At 43.9% G+C, this 24,643-nt stretch overlaps 2 protein-coding genes across 2 annotated transcripts in view; both read left to right on the top strand.

The window, feature by feature from the left end:
* MOSMO (modulator of smoothened) overlaps positions 1 to 2,003 on the top strand; it is an 80,744-nt gene extending 78,741 nt beyond the window's left edge. Inside the window, exon 3 of the mRNA XM_050774051.1 lies at positions 104 to 2,003. Coding sequence (XP_050630008.1) covers positions 104 to 224 — 121 coding nt within the window. The 3' untranslated portion in view covers positions 225 to 2,003. The remainder of the gene's footprint in view (positions 1 to 103) is intronic.
* Positions 116 to 24,643, top strand: part of VWA3A (von Willebrand factor A domain containing 3A) — a 69,925-nt gene continuing 45,397 nt past the window's right edge. The window contains 9 exon segments of the mRNA XM_050774052.1: positions 116 to 210; positions 7,181 to 7,469; positions 12,049 to 12,070; positions 12,072 to 12,136; positions 12,448 to 12,571; positions 15,089 to 15,213; positions 15,311 to 15,388; positions 18,328 to 18,382; positions 24,288 to 24,386. Of these exon segments, the coding sequence (XP_050630009.1) occupies positions 7,456 to 7,469; positions 12,049 to 12,070; positions 12,072 to 12,136; positions 12,448 to 12,571; positions 15,089 to 15,213; positions 15,311 to 15,388; positions 18,328 to 18,382; positions 24,288 to 24,386 (582 nt within the window). The 5' untranslated portion in view covers positions 116 to 210; positions 7,181 to 7,455.

Below are 24,643 nucleotides of genomic sequence, written 5' to 3'. Positions count from 1 at the left end.
TTTGGTAATACCTTAGGAAAAGGTAACACAGTGGCTTTAAAAACAATAACATGGGTTCAGAAATACCTTATTTTGACTTATTCGTCTATCATCTCTCTTCTAGCCACTATAAGAAGATTATAGGAAAAACACCAAGACTAGAGGACTCTGGGTTCCTTTTATGCAAAGTCAACTCTTCTGGGTCACAGTTACCCAGCAACAAAAATAAAGGTAGTTATTTATAAATGGTATTCAAGATAGAAAGCACAATGTATATTTTTTAAGAGTTTTGGTTCTTTTCCCAGGAGAAGAAAACACTGTGGGTTAGTATTTTCAAGCACATTCAAGGGTTTTACAAATCAGCCCCAGTTCCAGTCACACACAATCTAAGACCACCCAAGATAACATTTCAAGAAGAGATTTTTCACAAGACTATAAAATTTCAGAGCTGGATGAAATGTCAAAGAGCATGTCCAGTATCTCCACTTTCCAGGTGAAGAAATCGAGGCCTCAGACTTTTCCGAAGTCACTCAGCTAGATATCAGCAGAGCACTCGACATAGGAAAGAATGTCTTTGACATGTGGGCCTTGAACTTAAGACCAACTTTCATATTCTGTAGCCATTGAACCAGTCTTCCTTCAACTGACAGCCATTCACTCCGATCCATCCAAATCAATTCTGCCAAAATACTCGTAACACAAAAGAAAGCATATCATTTCTGTGTTCACATTTCTGTCATTCCCACTGTCTACAGAATGAAATCCAAACTCCTTTAGCGTAGCTTTGACAAGCCTTTGTGATCTGTCTTCAAGCTCTCTGTTCAGTCTTATTTCCCACCTCTCTTTCTCTTCCCTTCTTACTGAGAACCAGCCTGTTCTCCATTCTACATTCACTACAACCTGCTCCCTGCCCCGGCTGTGTCTGTACCACCTCCTCTCAGTTTTAAGATTCTCCCATATTTGAAATATATCTAATCTTCTGTGCTTTGTGTCTCTCTTGCTTATGCTTCTGTAGCAGAAATTGCTAAACAGGAATAGACTGCCTGGATTAAATCTCAATTCCACCATTCCAACTGTGTGACCCTTAGTAAATCATGTAACTTATGTGAGCCTTGGTTTTTTCATCTGTAGAATGGGACTAATAATATTACCCACCTAAGGGGGCTATTGTTGGTTTAAAAGAGATAAAGTTCCAAGCACATAGTAAGCATTCGAATGTTAGTTGCTGATATTGTCATTACTGAGTGCTTTTGTATAACTGTATAAACTCTTGAATGCAAAGAATATGGCTTCCTCATTGTGTACGCCCTAGAGACCTGGCACAGTGCTTTATACACTGAATTATGAAAATTAAAGTTGGGGCTCCATGACAAAGGAAAATTATGAAACCATATTTCCTGGAGATTTGAAAGACAGAGTCATCAATCTGCCAGGTTTGTTTCAGTGAACTTCTTTCTGAAGGCAGAGGCTTGCCTAAATCAGCCTTTATAAGGATGGTCACTTTATTGGTAAGTATTTGGCTATATAATATGTCAGTTCCATTGACCTCCTTCGGATTTCCCTATGGACTCCAGATCCTTTACTACTGAACTCACAGGGCTGTAACACTGATACTCTACAGAGAGGACCAGGACGATGCCAGCACCCCGTTGATCCTGAGTGAACTCTCTGGAGGCCTCGTCAAGCTTGTGGGTTCTCTGCTGTCTTGAAGCCATCCATCCATTTGACATGTTTTGCAAAGACTTGGTCCTGGTTTTAATCATTTCAGCTAAAAGGAATGGACTCAAGGATTTCATCTCATTTTAGACGCAGTTGTCCTCAATTGGCCATTTTACGGCACTTGTAGTAAATATGGCCAGTGTATTTGGTCACTATTAAATCAATCCTCATTCATTATCCGTCAGGGCAAGTCAGTGAAGTAAATACTGTGTTCTGACCTCTGGCACTCTTTCTCATGTTGTTTAAATATTTAATATTGTCCAAGGCAATTCAAGTATTTTCTTAAATAAAAAATATGAAAACTCTCATTCTTTTCCATTTCTTTGTTCTCTATGACAAATGCAAAGAAGTTGAAGAATCAAAATCCTTTCCATAATAAATTGCTCTTTAAAAACTCACATATCTAAGAAGGCTTTTGACTACCTCATCTTCTAAATGTTTTACTGAGGTAGGTAGTAAGCGGCAAAATGAACTTACTTGGTGCAGTCCCACCCTTACATGTACCACTTCAATACTTCACGTAGTTTCTGCCTTCAGGGTTATCAATAACTTTTTCCTGCCTTAAGTGCTATTGTGGAGAAAGAAATTATGACCTGAACCAGGACACAGATTTTCTTTTTACAATAACATATATCTGTAGATTTTTTTTGAAAAACACAAAAATAATGTAGGAAACAAAAAGTTCCCTCCTCCACAATCCACCTTCCAGAGATAACCATTGTTAACAGTTTATTGGGTGTTTTAACATTTTAACAGACATTTTACTGATCAGATTAACAAAAGCAAGATATTATCTATACCTGCCGCTGCTTTTTGTTTTTGTTTTTGTTTTTTTTTTGAGACAGGGTCTTGCCCTGTCACCCAGACTAGAGAAAGTACAATGGCACAATCCTAGCTCACTGCAGCCTCAAACTCCTGGGCTCAAGCAATTCACCCACCTCAGCCTCCCAAGTAGCTGGGACTACAGGTGCATGCTGCCACGGCCTGCTAATTTTTAAAAAAACAAATTTTTTTGTAGAGATGGGGGTCTCAGTATGTTGACCAGGCTCATCTCCCAGTCTCCTCCTGCCTTGGCCTGGGAGCCATCATGCCCAGTGGCTTTCTTTTTTGACTTAATTTGTGATGTAGATTTTTCTATGTCAGTAAATATAGAGCTTCCTCATTTTAAATGCATAGTATTCCATTTGATACATATCAACTATGTGTCTTCCCATTTTGATATACATGAGGTTGCTTCCCGTTTTTTGTTATTGCAGATAATGCTGCTGTGAACTTAGGCCTTGGGTAACAAAACCTTCTCAAATGTCATAATAACCTGACATTCCAACTGAAGCATATCAACTATTAAAGGAATTCCTATTTTCAAAAGCACTGTGGTTAAACAATAGTGGCATTCTCTACGTTTAGAGAAAGAAACTAACAGTAAATTCATGTGTTATGTGCTTTCCCATATGTCATCTTAATCCTCTACCTGTGAAGTACAGAGTGGTGTTTTATAGACTACAAAACGAAGGATTAAAAGGCTGAATACCTTACTCCAGGTTCTGTAACTAGCAGCTGGTGAATATGGGTTTCACAGCCAAGCTCCCTGACTTCAGATCTAGGACTCCTGCTGTCCTGCATCGCCAGTGTGGCTGGTCTAAAGGGAATAAAAATAACTTGTCCTGCTTGCATGATTCCTTGGCTCAAACATGAGCAGCTAAATCTATGGTTTGCTTCTTCTGGATGTGGAATGCAAACAACCATAAAAGGTGGTCCCTATTTAGAAACACTTTCCACTTTGTTGAAAGGAAAAAAAAAATGTAAGAAAAACCTCCCACTTATTAAGTTGTTTGTGTCTAATCTTCCATCATGCCCCTCATTGTTGAGCTTTCTCTTTGTATTCATTGTTCACCGGTTTTTTGGTTTTGGTTTGGTTTTTGGCTGCTCACTGCAGTCTCGACCTCCTGGGCCACCATCCTCCCACCTCAGCCTCCCAAGTAGCTGGGACCACAGGTACACACCACCATTTGTGGCTAATTTTAAAATATTTTGTAGAGACGGGGTCTCACTTTGTTGCCCAGACTGGTCCTGAACTGGCCTCAAGCAGTCCTCCCGCCTCGACCTCCAAAGGTGCTGGGATTACAGGCATGAGCCACCATGCCCCAGCACATTGGTATTTTATAGTGCCAACTTCCTTGATGGATGAAGCTAGATGAGGGCATTGATTTTATTGGGGCCCTTTCAGGATTCCAGCACCCAGGGAAATTTTCCCACACCAGCTGCTCCTCACCCCTACTCCCAAAGCACTTAAAACTCAACTGGATCCCTTCTACTGGACTGGTAGGAATTAATTGGTTATTGGAGTACTCTTAAGTTGTACAGAAGGCCGGGCGCGGTGGCTCAAGCCTGTAATCCCAGCACTTTGGGAGGCCGAGACGGGCGAATCACAAGGTCAGGAGATCGAGACCATCCTGGCTAACCCGGTGAAACCCCGTCTCTACTAAAAAATACAAAAAACTAGCCGGGCGAGGTGGCGGGCGCCTGTAGTCCCAGCTACTCGGGAGGCTGAGGCAGGAGAATGGCGTGAACCCGGGAGGCGGAGCTTGCAGTGAGCTGAGATCCGGCCACTGCACTCCAGCCTGGGTGACAGAGCGAGACTCCGTCTCAAAAAAAAAAAAAAAAAAAAAAAAAAAAAGTGTACAGAAGTTCATGGTTCGAACATTTGGAAGCTCCGCCCCACCCCCGCTGCCACCCACTAGTTGATCATCTGTCTACATGTTACTGCTGAGACATCAATTGTCACAGGCTAAATGAGGCAGTAGTTTTACTGTGTTTGTCTCACATTTGGGGAATGATAAACTTTGGTGAGCTGGGAACTCCTGTGTCTGTGGACTCTTCCCAGAATGCACCAAGGACCCACTTTCTCTTAGAGATTGCCATCTTACCAAAGTATTGCCACCAAACATGGAACAAGTCTCTACTCCCTCTGATTTTTAGGTCTCTGATTTTTTTCTTTTTTAATCTGTCTGGGAGAATTTTGACTTTCCTGAGAGGCATGTTTGCCTAGCACCATGGTCCCTTTGGTTTAAAAAAAAAAAAAAAAAAAGGCTCTTTCTTTTTGGAAAAATTGTTCTTTTCCTACCTCAGGTCATGTGGTTTCATGGAGCCGATTTCACCTTCTTGGCTTCAGAGCTCGACACAGAAGCCAGGCTTGGCCGGAGTCATCGTGACAGATTCAGAAATTAGCATGGCATGTGACCAGCCTGGGACTTTGCTGGAACTCCTGGACAGAGGTGTTCTTCTCTTAGAGTTGCTCAGTTGTAGGGGAAAAGTTTGGCACTGCTGGCAGCCACACCTGAAGAGCCTCCTGATCAAGCCATCCTAGAAGAAAGGAAGCTGAGAAAGGAAGACAGTTCTGTTAACATCACTTTAGCTTTTGGATCAAGTCATCCCTGAAGCCAGAACTATCCCTGGATTCTTGTGTTATTTAAGAAAATAAATTCCTTTTTTTCCTTAAACCAGTTTGAGTTGGGTTTCTGTCTCTTTTAACTGAAATAATCTTTACACTCCCACTTTCCTCATGACATTAAACACATTCCTCACCTCCCCTGCTTTGGCATGTCACTTTAATCTTTTCGTTAGCTTAGGCTTTTACAAAAGACAGAAAAAGTTACTTCAGGCTACTGCTTCTCAACCCAACCCAAAGCACCTGCTCCTGGTTTGAAATGGAGGAAAGAAAGAAGGCAAAACAAATTAATATCTGAAAGATATATCCCACCATACTCCTGGGCAATGGGACCACGCTAGAGCTCCTAAATAAAAGACCAGAGATGAGTTGACACTGATCCATTTCCAAGAGCCTACGGTAGGAGAAATGTCTGTTGTGCTCTGATGCTTTCCATGGGTGTCGTCATGATCTGCATCCTGAAGGGAGCCAAGAAAGATGGTACCCACACAGCTTTCCTCTTGATGGGTCTTACAGCCTGAAAGGCTTACTCTGCTTTATCCACCTGGCAGAGATCTATTCAGAATGTGTGTTGTGTAGGCTCAAGTAGAAGAAAGCAGAAACAAAGAGTTTCCAGTGTTGGACTTTACTTCTATGCACAGTGTTGAAAACCCATATATCCAGGAAGCAAAGAAAGGTGTGAGGGTGGTAGATGACCTGCTTGGGGTTCCCATGCCTAAAAGAAAAAAAGATGTCAAAATTAGCCAGCCCCTTCCACCCAAAATTTCCATCAAGATGGGCACAAGGACCCTCATCTCTTGTTCACAGAGTAGCCATTGGTTGCTCACAGCCCCTTGGGACCTCCTTACCTCTTTCTGATCTTCCTCATTTTCTGCCTTATTGGTGCTGGCCACATAACAAATGCCATGGACTTATACATGGTGTTCTCAACCCTGGTGACCAGTGGTTAATAAGCAGTTTCTATTTTGAGCATGTTGGTTGTTTCTGACCTGGCCTATAGGCATGGCTGCTGCGGTCAACATCTGAAGGGTGTTCCCTACCGTATGATGACTACCACAGGTGGCATATGTTCTTTATTTTTGAGACAGGTCTTGCTCTGTAGCCCAGGCTGGAGTGCAGTGGTGCGATCATAGCTCACTGTAACCTTGAACTCTTGGGCTCAAGCAATCCTCCCACCTCAGCCTTCCAAGTAGCTGGGACTACAGGTACAAGCCACTGCACCTGACTAATTTTTATTTTATTTTATTTTTGTAGAGACGGAGTCTCACTGTGTTGCCCAAGCTGATCTCAAATTCCTGGCGTCAAGCAATCCTCCCGCCTCAACCTCCTAAAGTGCTGGGATTACAGACATAAGCCACCACCCAACCTTATGTTCTAACTGATAAAAGTTTATAAAACTTATAAAACTCTCAGAAAGTGAAAACTGATTTGAGAAATGTCCTGGATTCGAAAAACTAACTACAGATCCTTTAGCAGCTTGCAAGTTGGTTGACTTCGGAGACATTAATTACTTTGTCTCTTTTGACCGCTATAAAAGAAGGGTTTAGAGAGGTTCCCAGCTATGGGCCAAGAACTAGTTACATCATAATCACCTGGGGCCATTGTTAAAAATGCACATTCCCACACCTTTTCACAGTTCTGAATCAATCTCCTGAATGGGAATGTTTTCTTAGCAAACAATCCAGGTGATTCTCATGGGCACCTGGGCTTAGGAACCACTATGGCAGATGATCTCTTCTGATGCAAAGAGGTCATTGAGCTTGGCTGTATTACCCAGGTTTAGGTGGGGCTGGACCAGGTAGGGATAGGGCACTGTCTGACCTCTCCCAGGGATTGTGTTCAGGGAACCCAAGAGAATCTGAGGAGGAAGAGAAAGTTACCACCTTTGCCACACGTGGCAGAGTTCTCTGGAAACTTTCCTCCGTTCCTACCACAGGAAGGCCACAGGCACCGGGGCTTTACTGGCCTAAACCATAGTTCCGTGCTGACTGAGAGGTTCTGAAATTTGAGAAAAGGTCTAAATCCTGCTTCCAGGTTTTCGTGAAGGTGGAGAAAAGCAGAGTGACCTGGGAGAAGTGGTTATCAACAACACAGCGGTGACTTCTTCCCTGGAATGAGGAAGGCTTTCCCTTTCCCTGCCCTGAGCTGCAGTGGCGCAGTCTGTTACCTTGGAGACCAGCTAACACATTCCCACAGGGCAAGCTTCACTGCTGAGTTGCTTGGAGGAGCTTGGAGAAACCAGAAGTGAGATCTAGGAGAAGCAAGGCCCTGGAGTGCCAGGAACCCTTCTCCTAAAGATGGAGAAGTAAATGAAGAAATACAGGTGAGGGTGAGCGTCATCAGGGTTGACAGGGGTGGTGACAGAGGGGGTGGGGGAGGCCAGATGCTAAGCTCTGGACTGAGTGACAAGATTGAGGTAGCCTGGGGTGTGAAGCGTCCACTCCCTACATGCTGAGCATTGGGCTAAATGCTGGGGGTGCCAGTAGACAAGGAAGTCATGGAGCCGGTCTGGGAGACAGGCCATGACAACTCCATATGACAAAGTGAAGGGACAGCAACAGGAGGACTTCCACAAGAGGAGTGGTTTCCTCCCTGGGGGACTGGGGACAGTGAATGGGGTTCAGGAAAGACTCCTATTATTATTATTATTATTATTTTCACCCAATAATCAAGGTTCCCTCTCTCCCTTGGACCAAAATGCCATCTGCCATGGACTGGTTTGTTCTTTTCCTCTCCTGCAATCACCCCCCAGTGTAATTCAGCTCACCTTTGCCTAAACTCTGGACCTGCTCTGAATGCATTTATTCAACAAATGTTTTTTGAGCAGCTACTATGTTCTAAACTCTATTTTATGCAAAAATATCCTAGCAGTGAACATTACTGTCCTGGCCCAAATGGATCTACTTCTACTGTGTTTATGTGGGAGGGGCGTGCAGAGGTTCAAACAGTAAGTAACTAAATATAGAGAAATTATAAAACAAGTAAATAAGTAAATATATAGAACGTATTTACTTATAAGTAAATAAGTGAATATATATAGTGAAACATGCTGTGGGGAAAGATAAAGGCAGGTGGAGGAGGTGCCGTTTGAGTTAAAGTACTCACAGAAGACCTCTCTAATAAGATTTCATTTGAGCAAAGGCCTAAGGGAAAGAGCTGCGTCCTGTTCATGTCTATCTCCCCAACACCTGTTCTCTCTGGCACGCAGTGAGCGCTCTATAAATGTTCATGAAACACATGATTGTTTTCATGTCATATGCTGAAGTGCTTGAAGATGCAGCCCACATTTTATGGTATTCTACTTTTTTTTTTTTTTTTTTTTTTGAGACAGAATCTTGCTCTGTCACCCAGGCTGGAGTGCAGTAGCGCAATCTCAGCTCACTGCAAGCTCCACCTCCCGGGTTCACACCATTCTCCTGCCTCAGCCTCCCAAGTAGCTGGGACTACAGGCACCTGCCACTACGCCTGGCTAATTTTTTTTGTATTTTTAGTAGAGACAGGGTTTCACCATGTTAGCCAGGATGGTCTTGATCCACCCGCCTCGGCCTCCCAAAGTGCTGGGATTACAGGCATGAGCCACCGCGCCCAGCTGGCATTCTGCATTTTTATAGTACTTCGTATTTCACAAAGCACTTCTACTTTCTCAATTTCATTTGATCCTCTTGATAACGGTGTTGAAGTAGGCAGGTCACTTACTGCTGTCCCCATTCCATTCTGAAGATGAAGAAACCAAAGGTTCAGCACTTTTGTTGTTGTTGTTGTTGTTTGTTTTTTTGTTTGTTTGAGACAGAGTCTCACTCCATCACCTAGGCTGGAGTGCAGCGATGAGATCACAGCTCACAGCAGCCTCAAACTCCTGGGCTCAAGTGACCCTCCCACTCCATCCTCCCCAGTAGCTGGGACTACAGGTGCACACCACCATGCCCAGCTAATTTTTTTTTTAATGTACGGACAGAGTCTCGTTATGTTGGTCAGGCTAGTCTCAAACTCCTGGGCTCAAGCAATCTCCCTGCCTCAGCTTCCCAATGTGCTGGGATTGCAGGCATGAGCCATTGCACCCAGCCCCATGCTCTTTCTGGAGCACTATTTTGTTTTGTTATTTTTATGCATTTCAACCCCTTCTCCATCAGCCTGCACCAGTCACCCCAGAATCTAGTCGTGCAGTCCTCTGAATTCATTAAGAGCTGTTAATCACTGACTGGAAAGAGGGAAGTGAGACACTACGGGGCGGCCAGTGTTCATGAGGCATTTCTACTTCAACAGTCTCTGCCATTAGAGTCTCCCAGGACAGCTTGCTGAAGTAAAGCCGTGTGTGTGTGTGTGTGTGTGTGTGTGTGTTTTAAAGCATTGCCACATTATCGTGGTGCTTCCCGGAAAACAAAACATCCTCTGAATAAAAGATTAAAGACCTGAAAGAGAAAAGCAAGTTGCCAAACCATTATTAGGCTGTGTAATTTAATGATTTCATGTATTAATGTAATTTAATGTAATTTAATGATTTCACAAGAACACTCTAATGTTTAAGCCGCAACTTTATTCAGAGTCTCTCACTTGCTGTGTCTTAGCTGGTATTTTTTTTGGTTGCAAATAACAGAAAGCTAAAGGAGCTAGCTGAAGCAAAAAAAGGTAGAGAATTCTAAGAAACAGTATCTCATGGGTATCTCATGGAACCCAAGAGCAGAAAGTCAGGTCTCACACGTGCCTGGCATATATAATTAGAAATTCAAGAACCAAGGCAGGTTGGGCATGGTGGCTCACGCCTGTAATCTCAGCACTTTGGGAGGCCAAGGCAGGTGGATCACCTGAGGTCAAGAGTTTGAGAACAGCCTGGCCAACATGGTGAAACCCCGTCTCTACTAAAAATACAAAAATTAGCTGGGCATGGTAGTGGGCGCCTGTAATCCCAGCTATGTGGGAGGCTGAGGCAGGAAAATCACTTGAACCCAGGAGGTGGAGTTTGCAGTGAGCCGAGATCATGCCACTGCACTCCAGCCTGGGGGACAAGAGCAAGACTCCGTCTCAAAAAAAAAAAAAAAAACCAAGGGAGTTTTTCAACCTCCTGGCCCTTCACCTTTCCTTCTCAAAATATTTATCGAGTGTCTGCCAGTCCCTGCTCTTATGTAACTTACAGTGTAAGGGGAGAGACACACAAATTTTTAAAAATCCCACTAATGAATGTATCATTCCAAATTAAGATACCTGCCCTAAAAGAGCATAGTTCTATGAAAGTCTGTATAAAACAAAGGAAACCGAAATAGAATGGGATGCTGGAGATTTCCTGGAGGAAATGATATCTGGGCTAAAATGTCAAGATGATTAGGGTAGGGGAGAAGGAGAAGAATGTTCCAGAGCAAAGAAGCAGCACATGAAAAGGCCCTGTGGTTAAAGGAACTAGAGAATTCCAAGAACTGGAAAGGGAGGCCCTTGTGGAACACAGAGGAGAGCAGTGGTGAAGTGGGAAATCTAGAGGGGTAGGTGGGAGCAGCCAGACCTTGAGGGTCCTCAGCTGCCATCTGAAGGATCTCAGTCTTCATCCTAGACATAGAGAAGGCTTTGGTCAGTTTTAAGCAGGAGGGAGAAAAGGGGGTGTAACATTGGATTTGGGTGTGGATTTTTGTTTATTTTTTAGAGACAGAATGTCCCTCTGTCGCCCAGGATTGAGTGCAGTGGCATGATCATAGCTCACTGCAGCCTTAAACTCCTGAGCTCAAGCAATCCTCCTGCCTCAGCCTCCCAAGTAGATGGAACTACAGGCACATGCCACCACACCTGGCAAATATATCTTTATTTTGTTTATAGAGATGGGGTCTCACTGGGTTGCCCAGGCTGGTCTTGAACTCCTGGCCTCAAGTGACCTCCTGCCTCAGCCTGCCTCCCAAAGTGCTGGGATTATAGGCGTAAGCTACTGTGCCTGGCCCCTTGATTACTTCCTATCACATGCTTTTAGTTCCTTCAGCACTTTCCACAATTTGTAATTATTTTATTTAGTTTTTTAATATCAGTCTCCCCCTGTAGAATATAAGTGCTGGGAGGACAAGGACAATGTCTATCTTAGTGGTTCACAACTAGGGACAATTTTGCTGTCCATGAGATATTAAGCAATGTCTGGAAACATTTCTGATTGTCACATTGGGAAAAAGTGTGGAGGGATGCTACTGATATCTAATAGGTAGAGGCCAGGATGCTGCTAAACATCCTACAACATAAGATGGCCCCCACAGCAAAGAATGATCCGGTCCAAGAGTTAAAGTGTTGAAGTTGAGAAAGCTTTATCTTGTTCACCATTGTATCCTCAGCACCAGGCACAATGCCTGATGCCTGGTAGGTGTTCAATAAGTATTTACTGAATGAATTAATTAAAGAAGGCACAATGGCTCACTCTTACAATCCCATGACTTAGGGAGGCTGAGGAGGATCTCTTGAGGCCAGGAGCTCGAGGCTGCTATAAGTTATGTTAGCACCACATTACTTCAGCCTTGGTGACAAAGCAAGACCTGGTCTATAAAATTTTTAAAAATGGCCAGGCATGGTGACTCACACCTCTAATCCCAGCCTAGGTGGGAGGATCACTTGAGCCCAAGAGTTCAAGACCATCCGAAGCAACATAGTGAGACCTCGTCTCTACAATAAACAGAAAAAAATAGCTGGTCATGGTGGCTTGTGCCTGTAGTCCCAGCTACTTGGGAGGCTGAGGTGGGAGGATTGCTTGAGCCTGGGAGGTCAAGGCTACAGTGAGCCATGACTGGGCCACTGTACTCCAGCCAGGGCAACTGAGTGAGACCTTATCTCAAAAAAAAATTAATTTAAAAATGTAGAAAAGTGTTGTGCTGAATATAGATATCCCCCAAAACTATTCTGTATGCCACATTTATCCTGTTTTCTGGTATTCTTTCCTTCTTTAGGAAAATAAGCATTGGGTGTTATTGCAATGGCTACACAAACTAGTCACGTCTTCCATGGCCAAGAAAATATGCTTCTGGAAAACCATTGGTAAGCATAGTTCTCTGATTTTGCAAATGAAAACAGCAACAGCATTTTGCTCATGGGAGCTGAGGGTGAGACTGGGTCATTGAATCTTCTTAGAGTCACCTGAGGGCTTTAGTTATCTAAATAATAAAATATCTCATGGAACTGGAGTCCACATTTTATCAGGACTCTGCAGGAACCCTTCTCAGTCACTGCACAGAAAAATGTTTCTAGAATCCTTGTAGGGACTAAGGCAAAGAGAGGAGGCACTGGGGATGTCAAACCAATCAATGCCGAGTGCACAGGCATTCATCAAATTACTTTATGTTTTGTAGCATTAGGAGAAACACTGGCAGAGATTCAAAGAAGTCACTAAAGCAGAAGAATGTGAATGGACTTGGTCAGAATTCAGACAATGGATTACTGGTTACACACGTTAACCAGACACAGGACTTACTGGTAAAGACCATGGCACTTTAACTGGGTGGTGATACTACAAATCATTCAGGGAATGCAGAATGTGCTAAATTCTGGGGATTTCTTCCTTCTCATAGGATTCTAGGACTGAAAAAGATTAATTAAGCATTTATCTCTAATCCTCTGCCTTTAGAAATGACTGAAGAATCTCTCTGTTTATATAGAAGTTATATAGCCTATTTGGCCATGTCACTAAATATTCAGGAGCATGTGAAGACTCTGATCATGCTATCAAGGCCTGAAGTCTTAAGCATTTGATTCTAAAATTCCCCTTCCTGAAATTTGCTTTGCTTTTGAGATTCCCTGAAATCTAGATTCAGAAATCCATTTCAGGAAGTGCTGTTGGACAAATGGGGCATAATAGGAGAATAAACCTCTAACCAGACTACAATTTTAGGCTGACCTTCAATGGGCCTTCCCAAGAGGATGAGTGGATTGTATAGAACTCAGAATTCATTCTAACAGGGAAACAATGGCAATCAGTGGTTGCCATGTTCAAGCAAGGCTAGTGCACAACCATGTATCTAACCCACACTAGAGTTTAAATATGATACCTTTGAAATGATAGTCAAAAACAATCCAGTTATAATGCTGGCAATTAAACAATCAGAAAAATACTCATGATTTACTTAGGTTCTGGCACTTACAGGAAAGCAAGTTTAATTACAGGAGATGAGGAAAGGTTGATAGAGTTTTGAGATTCTGAAGAAGTCTTGTAATGAGTTCAGATGTTGATGACATGCATCTTTCCTCTAATTTTATATCAAAATGCATGACTTCCCAGGTGTACACAGGATCATTCTTATATTTATCAGCCACAGCTGGGGCCTCCTTTGCCTTGCAGATGAACCTGAAGGAAAGAGGGAAAGGATTGCTCCAACACAAAGATCTTACCATTCTCTATGCAAATGAACTAGTTGAGTTACATAATCAGCATGGCCTAAAGTCAGAATCCATAATGTGTTTAATAGTGTGTCTTCAAGTATGAATAATACAAAATCTGTGTCCTAAAATGTGACATTATTTTAAAATCAACACAGATGGAAGAAAGGTGAATTATTAAGTCCACCATGCTCACCAGGCACGGTGGTTCACATCTGTAATCTCAGCACTTTGGGAAGCCTAGATGGGAGGATCGCTTGAGTCTAGAAGTTTGAGGCCAGCCTGGGCAACATGGTGAAACCCTGTTTCCACCAAAAAAAAAAAAAAAAAAATACACAAATTAGCAAGGTATGGTGGCACATGCCTATAGTCCCAGCTACTTAGGAGGCCAAGGAAAGAGGATCACTTGAGCCTGGGAGGCTGAGGCTGCAATGAGCTGAGATTTTGGCAGTGAGCTGAGATTGTGGCACTGCACTCTAGCCTGGGCAATAAAATGAGACCCTGTCTCAAAAGAAAAAAGAAAAAAAAGTCTACCATGCTCAGTGTTTCCAACCAGGGAGAGGGTTGAGTCTGAAAGGTGAAAAGAGTGACATCTAGTGTCCATGTGATAGAGAGCTGTGTTTCCCTAGATATGCGACAGAGACCTATGATTTTAGGTGGTGCCTTTCAAGGGCAGGACATTTGTTAGTATAGAATCACACAATGAGAAAGTAATCTGGCCCCTCAGTGCTCTCACTCCTTCATGGAGATGGTCACAGTTTGGTGCTAGTTTAGAGGGACAACATAGTACCATGGTTAGAAGCATGACTTGAGCTTCACAGCCTGGGTTTGAATTCCACATCTGCCACTTTCTAGCTGCATGACCTTGGACTGATTACCTAAATTATCTGTACCTCAGTTCCCTGGTCAGCAAGATGGGGTTACCATAATGGAACCTACTTTGTAAAATTAAATGAGTTAATGTATGGAAAGTTCTTAACATGTAATAAGTGCTATCTAAGTATTTGCAGTAATTATAAGAGTGTTTTTCACACTTCTTCAACACTTGCTAATTTCCCTTTGAGACAGAGGGCAGAGCAGACCTCAGGCACAGAACTTAAGGCAAGGTCACTTGAGCCCAGAACTTTGAAGCTGCAGTGAGCTATGATCACACCACTGCACTCCAGCCTGGGTGACAGAGCAAGGCCCTGTCTCTAAAACAGACAAACCAGGGGGCCAGGTATGGTAGCTCATGCCTGTAATCCCAGCACTTTGGGAGGCCAAGGCTGGTGGATCACTTGAGGTCAGGAGTTTGAGACCAGCCTGGCCAAAATGCCAAAACCCGTCTCTACTAAAAAGACAAAAATTAGCCGAGCGTGGTGGCACATGCCTTTAATCCCAGCTACTTGGGAGGCTGAGGCAGGAGAATCACTTGAACCCGAGAGGCAGAGAGGTTGCAGTGAGCCAAGATCATACCACTGCACTCCAGCCTTGGTGACAAGAGTGAAACTCCGTCTCAAAAAAAAAAAAAAAAAAAGATAGGATCAGTCTGAGTTGGCCCCCGTTGGGTATCTGTGTGAAGGGAACCTCTTCCCTCTCTTTCTACTTCTCTGTTTGATTCTGGTTTTTGTCTTGCAGAGGCTGCAGGCGAGCGAGACCCAGTCTTCAGATTGGGAGGACTCTGAAGACTGGCTTTCGGCTCACAGTTTAAAGTGTCAGAAGCTTACCTTGGCTGACCTGATAAGCCAGGGCACAGAAGTGCTGTAAGTCTGAAGCTGTTCCCCACAACCCCCACAGCTGCAGCAACATATGCAGCCCCCTGGGCCTGAGAGACCCCCTCATAAGGCTTTGCTTCTTCAGGGAGGAGGACACCAATGTTGTGCAGAAAATACGTTTCTCCACCCAGATCATCCGCCACTTTGAGTCAAAGCTTTCTGAGTAAGTATGTTTCTTAGCATCCTCCCAACACCACGGAGCTCAAGAATTATGTCATTTCAGTCTGGGCATGGTGGCTCATGCCTCTAATCCCGGTACTTTGGAAGGCCGAGGCAGGTGGATCACTTGAGGTCAAGAGTTTGAAGCCAGACTGGCCAACGTGGTGAAATCCTGTCTCTACTAAAAATATATATTTTTTAAATTAGCCAGTCCTGGTGGCGCATGCCTGTAATCCCAGCTACTCGGTAGGCTGAGGCAGGAGAATCGCTTGAACTCGAGAGGTGGAGGTTGCAGTGAGCTGAGATCACACCATTGCACTCCAGCCTGGGCAACAAAAGCATAACTCTGTCTCAAAAAAAAAAAAAAGAAAGAAAGAAAAAAAGAATTATGTCATTTTGGTAGCCTGGAAGTAACTTTGTTCAAACAGCAATATCTGTGAGACCTTGGGCAATAGAGTGGGACCCTGTCTCAAAAAAAAAAAAAAAAAAAAAAAAGTCTACCACCCAGGGAGATGGGCAGGTCTCTTCCCACTTCTAGCCCCAATTTCCTCTTTTCTCAAATAGAAAGGTTGGACCAGATCAATGTCTCTCAGCCTTTTCAAATCCATAGTCTAGGGCCAGGCATGGTGGGCCATGCCTATAATCCTAGCGCTTTGAGAGACGAAGTTGGGAGGATCACTTGAGCCCAGAAGTTCGAGGTTGCAGTGAGCTATGATCATACCACTGCACTCCAGCCTGGGCAACAGAATAAGACCCTATCTCTAAAAAAATATAAAATGAAATCCATAATCCCTTGGATGACACAGCTTCATCTGGTGTTTAATGGTTAAGAGTAATGACTTTCAATGTCAAATTGATTGCGTTCATACCTTTGCAAATATATGGCAAAAACGTGCATGCATCCCCACTCCTAAACCAGATTTTGATAGCACATGTGTATTAGTCCATTTTCATGCTGCTGATAAAGACATACCTGAGACTGGGCAATTTAAGAAGAAAGAGGTTTAATGGACCCACAGTTCCACATGATTCATGGCAGAAGATGAAGGAAGAGCAAAGGGACATCTTACAAGGCAGCCAGCAAAGAGAGAATGAGAATCAAGAGAAAGGGGTTTCCCCTTATAAAACCATTACTCTCAAGCCAGTTAACCAGAAGTTGATTGCTGAATGGCCATTCATGGAATGACCAATTGCTCAAATTTCTCAAAACCATTGAACTGTAGAATTTATAGTAACTTTTATTAGGTTGGAAGCTGAAACAGGTTTTAAAGAATTCTGCAATATTTTGGTTTATCAGTTTTAATTGTGAATCCAGCATTTTAAGGAATGTTCAAGTCTATTTAGCTAATTGGCCATTTGGCAAATTGATTTTCAGAGGATTGGCTTTCAGTAAATTGACTTTTAGCAAATTGAAGGTAACAAATCCTGTTGTTACCTTCATGTTGGAGATGGTGAAACTGGGGCTCAGAAAGGTTACCACACCTGTCCAAGGTCACACAGCTAGTAGATGGCAAAGCTAGATCTTGAACACAAACATGTTTTATTATAAAGTTCATCTTCAACTGGGCACAGTGGCTCACGCCTGTAATCGCAACACGTTGGAAGGTTGAGGCGGGAGGATCGCTTGAGTTCAGGGGTTCGAGACCAGCCTAGGAAAAATGATGAAACCCCAACTCTACAGAAAATATAAAAATTAGCCAGTTGTGATGGTGTGCATCTATAGTTCCAGCTACTTAAAGGCTGATGTGAGAGGATCACCTGAGCCAAGGAAGGTTGAAGCTGCGGTGAGCCATGATTGTACCACTGCACCCCAGCCTGGGCAACAGAATGAGACCCTGTCTCAAATAAAAATAAGAAGAAGATAAAAATAAAGCTCATCCTCTTAGCTCTATTCATAACTCATGTATCACTTATGACTCTATCTACTACCCACTACCCCATGATCTCATTTCCAAAGACCTCTTTTGTCCCTCTCTAGGCCCCTAAATCTCACCTGCCCCCAGTGAGGACAAGTCAATTAAATTCAAGTGACTGAGTCCTTACCTTGTGTACATGATATATGCTAGTCTCCAGCCAGGCATGCAATAAGGCAACTTCCAAAAGGTCCCCCAGCTACTTTTCAGAAACTAGGTTTTTTGTTAATCAATCCAGTGGAAATGATTGCTTAACTGCCTCTGTTGTGCCTTTATGATCAGTTTCCAGGAGACTAGGAACAATTTCTTCTGAGAAGCCACAGATTCGAGCAAGTGCAAGGGTGGTCTTCCAACTTTCTCATAAGAACACCCTCCCCCATCCTCCACAGACCTGTCCACACCGGGCAGAATGAGCACAGAGTGAGCTTTGTGGAGAAAGGAGACGAGGTTAGATGAGCAAGTTGAAGTCCGGGAGGGCCTGATTCCACTGCTTGATCCACCAAACCATTGTCATTTATCCTGTGCGCTGTGTTACCAGTAGAGCGGCACCTATAAACTCGATCCCTTTTGCAATCCCCTTATACCTAGTGCCCTGGCAAACCAAGTATCTTCAGTTTTGTCTTTGCTTGATTTTGCTCAGGCTTGAGTGCAGTGGAACAATCATAACTCCATGAAGCCTTGAACTCCTGGGCTCAAGTGATCCTCCCACCTCAGCCTCCTGAGTAGCTGGGACTACAGGCATGCACCACCATATCCAGCAAATTTTTGTATTTTTTGTAGAGACAGGGTTTCACTAGGTTGTTCAAGCTGGTCTTGAACTCCTGGCCTCAAGTGATCAAGTCAGCCTCCTGAGTAGCCAGGACTACAGGCGTGCACTACAGTGCACTTAAAATGTTCACCACCTTCTTCCAAGACCCTATGCACATTAAAAAAAAAAAAATTCATACCTGCGTTTTGTGTATGTAAGTGGCTGTTGTTGCTCAGTGAGGATACTGACCTTGGGTGATGAGTCTTTCTGATGTCTTGACAGCACTATTGAAGTCTATCAAGAGAGAATTCAGTGGCTAACAGAAAACAGCAAGAAGGTAACGGGCGTAGGTTTAATTCTTTGCCCCCTTTCACTCATTCCATCTGTATTTGTTAGAACCCTTTCAGTTGCAAATGATAGACCTCCAATGTAAATTGGCTTAAGCTAAAAAAGGCATTTACTAACCTACATAAATGAAAACCCAAGCCACAGCTGGATCCAGGTGCTCAGATGATGTCACCTCTAGGCCTGTGGGCTCTGCTTTCCTCTGAGTTGGTTTTATTCTCGGGACATCTCTCTTCGGGCGTAGGAAGGTGGTGATCAGCAGCTCCAGTAGAAAGGAACCTCACTTCCTGTTCCCTGCACAATTTCCGAATCCTGGGATTGACTCCCATTGACCAATTTACACCAATCAACATAGCCAAGGAGATGAAATATACTATCTGACTAGGCCTGGAACTAGTGCTCACTTCTGGGGCAAAAAAAAAAAAAAAAAAAAAAAAGACATGGGGGAAGGGGAAAGAGACTGGGGGTTAGCCCCCCCAGCCCTCATGGACTGAGAAAGGGAAACAGATGGTTGCATGTGGAAGGCCAGAGCACTGTTACCAGAAGGGGGAACGGGTGCCAGGCAGGTGAGAATGCAGATGTGCACTAGGCATTTAACTTCAGACCCACAATGAGATTTAGAAGACTAAGGCTGATCATCTGGATATCACTTTTCTTAAAAGTTTGATTAAGGGCTGGGCGTAGTGGCTTATGCCTGTAATCTCCACACATTGGGAGGCCTAGGTAGGTGGATAACCTGAGGTCGGGAGTTCAAGACCAGCCTGGCCAACGTGGTGAAACCTTGTCTCTGCTAAAAATACAAAAAATTAGCCAGGCGTGGTCATGCATGCCTGTAATCCCAGCTGTGCTGGAGGCTGAGGCAGGAAAATTGCTTGAACTCAGGAGGTGGAGGTTGCAGTGAGCCGTGATCACGCCATTGCACTCTAGCCTGGGCGACACAGTGAGACTCCATCTCAAAAACAAACAAACAAACAAACAAACCGCAAAAGTTTGATTAAGAGCTAGGCGTAGTGGTGCACACCTGTAGTCCCAGCTACTTGAGAGGCTGAGGCAGGAGGATTTCTTGAGCCCAGGAGGCTCAAGGCTGCAGTGAGCTATGATTGGGCCACTGCACTCCAGCCTGGATGACAGAGCAAGACCTGTCTTTAAAAAAAAAAAAAAAAAATTTAATTAAATGTTTTTCTCAGAACCCAAGGGTAAATGAGTGATCATGGGCAAATTAACCTTTGATTTGCTTTCTTATTTGTTTTAGCTTAATTGCCATCAACTGGCACTTTTCTGGCTTCCCGTTTGCTTCCACCCTTAGGCACAATCTTCAACTCTTGCTTTAAACCCTGGGAAAAGCAGATGCTAAAAGTCATGCTCCCTACTCCCAATCCCCACCTCTACCCAGGACAGTGGGTAACAACATAGTGCTAAGCCTGTCTGTCCCGCCAATTCCAGGGTGTGGTCTACACCTCAGATCCAGAACCTCCTTCACTCGCTTGGACAAGTTGAGTAAGCAGATGCTTGTCTGCGGCTATAGCTGGACCCCTCTGGTTGCCCATGGTAACAGGCAGAGAGACTCCAGAGGAATGAAATCCTCCCATACTCCATAGGCATCCACGTAGCACATGCTGCTCTTACCGACCCACCCCTATCACCCCATCCTGTCACCTTTGTCAAAGTTGACGGGGATCGATAGCCCCTTCTTCCTGCCACCCCTTTCTGACAGAGCTACAGAGAAACCATGGAAGAGCCCAGGGAAGCGATCACCTGTGAATCAGCTCACCGGCTCCCTGGGTGTTGAGGCAGGCAGCCTGATATGATGGCCAGATAATCGCTGGTCACCATTCCTGTTCTGCTCTCTTACTAAGGCCCTAGAAAGTGGCCTCGCTTCTCTGGATCTGTGTCTGCAGAGGATAAAAGGAGAAGTTATAAACTAGTGGCATGCAGGCCAAATCTGGCCCACAGCCATGCTGTTCCAGGCTCCCTAGTTTTAAATATTTTTCAAATTAGTTGCCAAGATTTTTAAAATCCTGATATTTCACTTTCATGTCTGCTATCAGACTTCTCTTGAAAAATGAGACTATCTGGTATTACCCGGCTCCAGTTGCCTCTAACATACTTGTCCAGTTATTTCTATGGAATAAATGTCTAGAACTTCAATGGCTAGGTTTAGGAAATGAATGTTTTCAATTCCAAAAGCTGTAAAGTCCTCATGGCAGCTTGTTTTTAATTTAAAAGAAATAGAACTGGCTCTAGATTTCAACTTCTTGCCTCCAGACTGGCAATACCCTAGAAAGCCTTGTGCCATATTTGGGTCATGAATTCAACAAACACATATTGAGTCATTGTATAACAGACACTGTTCTAGGATTGAGACTACCAACATGACCAGTACTTGCTAAAGGAATGGTTCACTGGGGGGAAAAAAACCCATGACTAATACTAAGGTCCTGTCTTCATGGAGCTTACGTGCTGTAAAAAGAAACAAAGCTGAGTAAGGGAACCGAGAGTGGAACAGAAGGCCTATTTAAATGGAATGGTTGAGGCCAGACATGGCGATGCACACCTGTAATCCCAGCACTTTGGGAGGCCAAGGCAGGCAGATCACTTGAGGTCAGTAGTTTGAGACCAGCCTGGCCAAAATGCTGAAACCCCATCTCTACTAAAACCACAAAAATTAACCAGGCATGGTGATGGGCGCCTGTAATCCCAGCTACTCGGGAGGCTAAAGCAAGAGAATTGCTTGAACCCAGGAGGCAGAGTTGCAGTGAGCTGAAATCATGCCACTGCACTCCAGCCTGGGAGACAGAGTGAGACTCCCTCTCAAAAATAAAATAAAAAATAAATAAATGGAATGGTTGAGAATACTTACTCTAAAGAGGAGATATTTGAAAAGGCCCCTAAAGAAAGTGCAGAGGTGAGCCCTGCCAATATTTTGGGGAGAATGTTCCAAGCAGAGGAGACAGCAAGTCCAAAAGTCTTGAGGCAGGAATGAGCTTGGTATGTTCCAGAAGCAGCACATGGGCCAGTGCAGCAAGCACAGAGTGAGCTACGTGGAGAAAGGAGACAAGGTTAGATGAGCAGGTTGAAGTCCAGGAGGGCCTGATTCCAAAGATAAAGGCTTTAATAAAGCCGGGGAGTGACCTGATCTGACAAGTTTCAAAAGAATCACACTGGCTGCTGCATAACTTGACTATACAGGGGGTAAAAGTGGAAACAGGACAACTGCACTGGGTGAGAACGATGGAGGCTTAGACTCAAGCTCTAGGGTCGACAGAATGATATATGGTAGATTCAACGCACAGCTGGAAGGTAGGACCAGCAGAACTTGCCGATGGATTAGATAGGTTTGGGGCCAGAGCACCTGGGCCAGTGTTGAATGGCATTTACTGAGATGGGGAAGGCTGAGGGAGAAACAGACTTGAGAAGGGAAACCAAGAGGTCTTGTTTTGGACATGTGAAGCCTGAGGGACTTAGTAGACTTCCAGACAGAGAAGCGGAGCAGGATGTTGGGTGCACAGGTCTGAAGTTCCAAGAGAAATCTGAAGATGGACCTCAGATAATTATTAGCGTTTGGATGGTATTCAAAGGCATGACACTCAGATCACTGAGGAGGTGATCAAAGAACAGTAGTTCTCCACCAGGGGAGATTTTGCCCCACAGGAACATTTGGCAATGTCTGGAGACATTTTTGATTGTCATGGCTGGAGGAGAGGGGTTGTTACCTACATCTAGTTTATCAGCAGCCAGGGATGCTGCTCACCATCCTGTAATGCACAGGACAGCTCCCTACAAAAGATAATTATCCAGCCCAAATGTCAATAGTGCCAAATATCAGTAGTGCCAAAGCTGGCAAACCCTGGGGTAGATAAAGAAGAGAGTGGCCAGGCGTGATGGCTCGTGGCTGCAATCTCAGCACTTTGGGAGGCCGAGGCTGGAGGGTCACTTGAGGCCGGGAGTTCAAGACCAGCCTGGGCAATGCAGTAAGACCCTATCTCTACAAAAAAATTAAAAAACCAAATAGCCAGGTGTGGTGGCGCACACCTATAGTCCCAGCTTACTTAGGAGATTGAGGCAGGAGGATCACTTGAGCCCAGGAGTTCCTGGCTGCAGTGAGCTATGATTGTGCCACTGCGCACCTGGAAGCCCTTGTTAAAATAAAGACTCTAATTAGGTAAGCCTGGAGTGGGACCTGAGACTGCATTTCTAACAAGTTGAGGGATGGTGATGCTGTCGGCCCATGACCCACACCCTCAGAAGCAAGTTCCTAGGGCACGCAAGTATTGTGACTTTGGAACAAGGAGGAGGGACTCTCTAGGAAAGGAAATTAAGAAAATCTGGGCAGTGAATAGAGGGGAAAGTGGGAAAATGTGGTGTCCTGGAAGACACATGTACAAAGTGTTTTAACTTGTTAAACTCTTGACACAGTCAAACTGTGCTATATGCTACTCAGAGTTCGAGAAAGTTGAGAATTTGGATTTAACCCTTGGGCTTGGCAAGACAAAGGTCATTGATCACCTTGACACATGTGGTTTCAGAGGAATAGGAAGGTGAGAACGTAACTTGCATGGTCCCCGGGAGGTAAGGATGTGTGGCTAAGATGGAGAGCCGAAAAATGAAACAGCAGCAGGAGGGAGAGGCGGCATCCTGAGAGGTCTATATCTTTTTTAAGATGGGCAATATTATAACCTGTTCGTATGATGATGGAAGTTGTACAATCAATAGGAATGGATGATCCAGGAGAAGGGATGACACAGAAGCAGAGTTCCTATTTAGCAAGAGAAGATCCAGTGATGCAAGTCAAAGGTTAGCCTAGACCGTTGCTGGTTGGCCTTAGATGCATTTTAACTGGAAAAAGGTGAAGTGTGTAGGGCTATGGGCTGGTAGGTCAGTAGACTCTGCATGGAAAGATTTTTTTTAATTCTCTCCAATTTGTTTCTGTTTTCTCAGCAAAATTGGAGGCAAAATCACTTGCTGGGAGAGTACAGAAAGGGAGTGCTGCAGGTGTAAGAGAAGATATAAAATACTCTCTGAGAGCAGAAGAGTGAATTCAACAGGAAAATTAGATATCCAATAAAGTAGGATTTAAGGAAAAACACCAAATGGAACCTACTGTCCCTAGAGAACTATCAGTTTCATATGAATGAAAGTTCCAATCCACAATGCAGCTTTAACAAGATGAACATTTATGTGCAGAATCAAACAGCATTGACAAGTAATACAGACAGTCCTTGACTTAGAATGGTTCAACTTATGATTTTTCCACTTGTGATGGGTTTATCAGGACGTGGCCCCATCATAAGTCAAGGAGTAATAACTGTAGAGTAATAATACCATTTAGAAACATAATTAGAAACTTGGATGTGGTGGCACATGGTTGCTTGAGCCCAGGAGTTCGAGACCAACCTCGACAATATAGCAAGACCCCATCTCAAAAAGAAGAAACAAGAAACATAATTAGAAACTCACAGAGATACCATTGCAGCTGGTGAACCTAACACATCTGCCTTTGATCGGTAGAGTAGGCAAAAAATAAATAAGGATATAGAGAAATTAAATCAGATAAGCTAATATAAATAGCCATCAAATTTTATATCTTCAAACAAAGGGTGCTTTTCTACAGTCTCCAGATTTTCTACAATGACCATGTATTACTTCATAAGATTAGACAAGAAATATAAGGGGAAAAAACTTACAAAGAAGAGGCTGCCACAAAATAAGAGCAGTCATGCCCAGAGTTGAAGTCATGATATTGGGTTTTGCTTTTCCCTTGTAAAATGGGGTTTCTGTCTGCTGCTGCTTGTTAGGGATGAGGGAAGTGTTCGCATCACTGCATCGCACAGAGCAGCTCAGTGTAGGAGACGCACAGACTTGTACTGGCTGTTTCCAAATGCCCTCTTTGGTTTTAGGCATTTGGCCTCATCAAAGGGGCCAGAGTCAGCATCCTCATAGATGTGTCAGCCGTCAGCAGTGGCCCTCAGAAAGAGGAGTTCCAAAAGGACCTCATGGTAAGTCTGTCTGGCGCACTGAAACACCTGGAACCACCCACCACCCCCAGCCTTTCCTTCCTGAGCTTGCTGACTAGCCTGTTTATAGCAAATGCAAGATAGGGTGTCTTATAAAGAACAGTTCACACTTAATTAGCACCTACGGTTAGAGAACTATGTTGAATTCTACAAAACCCAACCACAGAGTCATTTTCGGTTGTAGTGTGAACTTCCAGTATTCTCACCACGACAGTACCTGCCAACTAGACTTTGACTCA

Source organism: Macaca thibetana, chromosome 20 (genome assembly GCF_024542745.1).
Source record: "Macaca thibetana thibetana isolate TM-01 chromosome 20, ASM2454274v1, whole genome shotgun sequence".
NCBI lineage: Eukaryota > Metazoa > Chordata > Mammalia > Primates > Cercopithecidae > Macaca > Macaca thibetana.
This window is presented reverse-complemented; position numbering and strand designations above follow the sequence as displayed.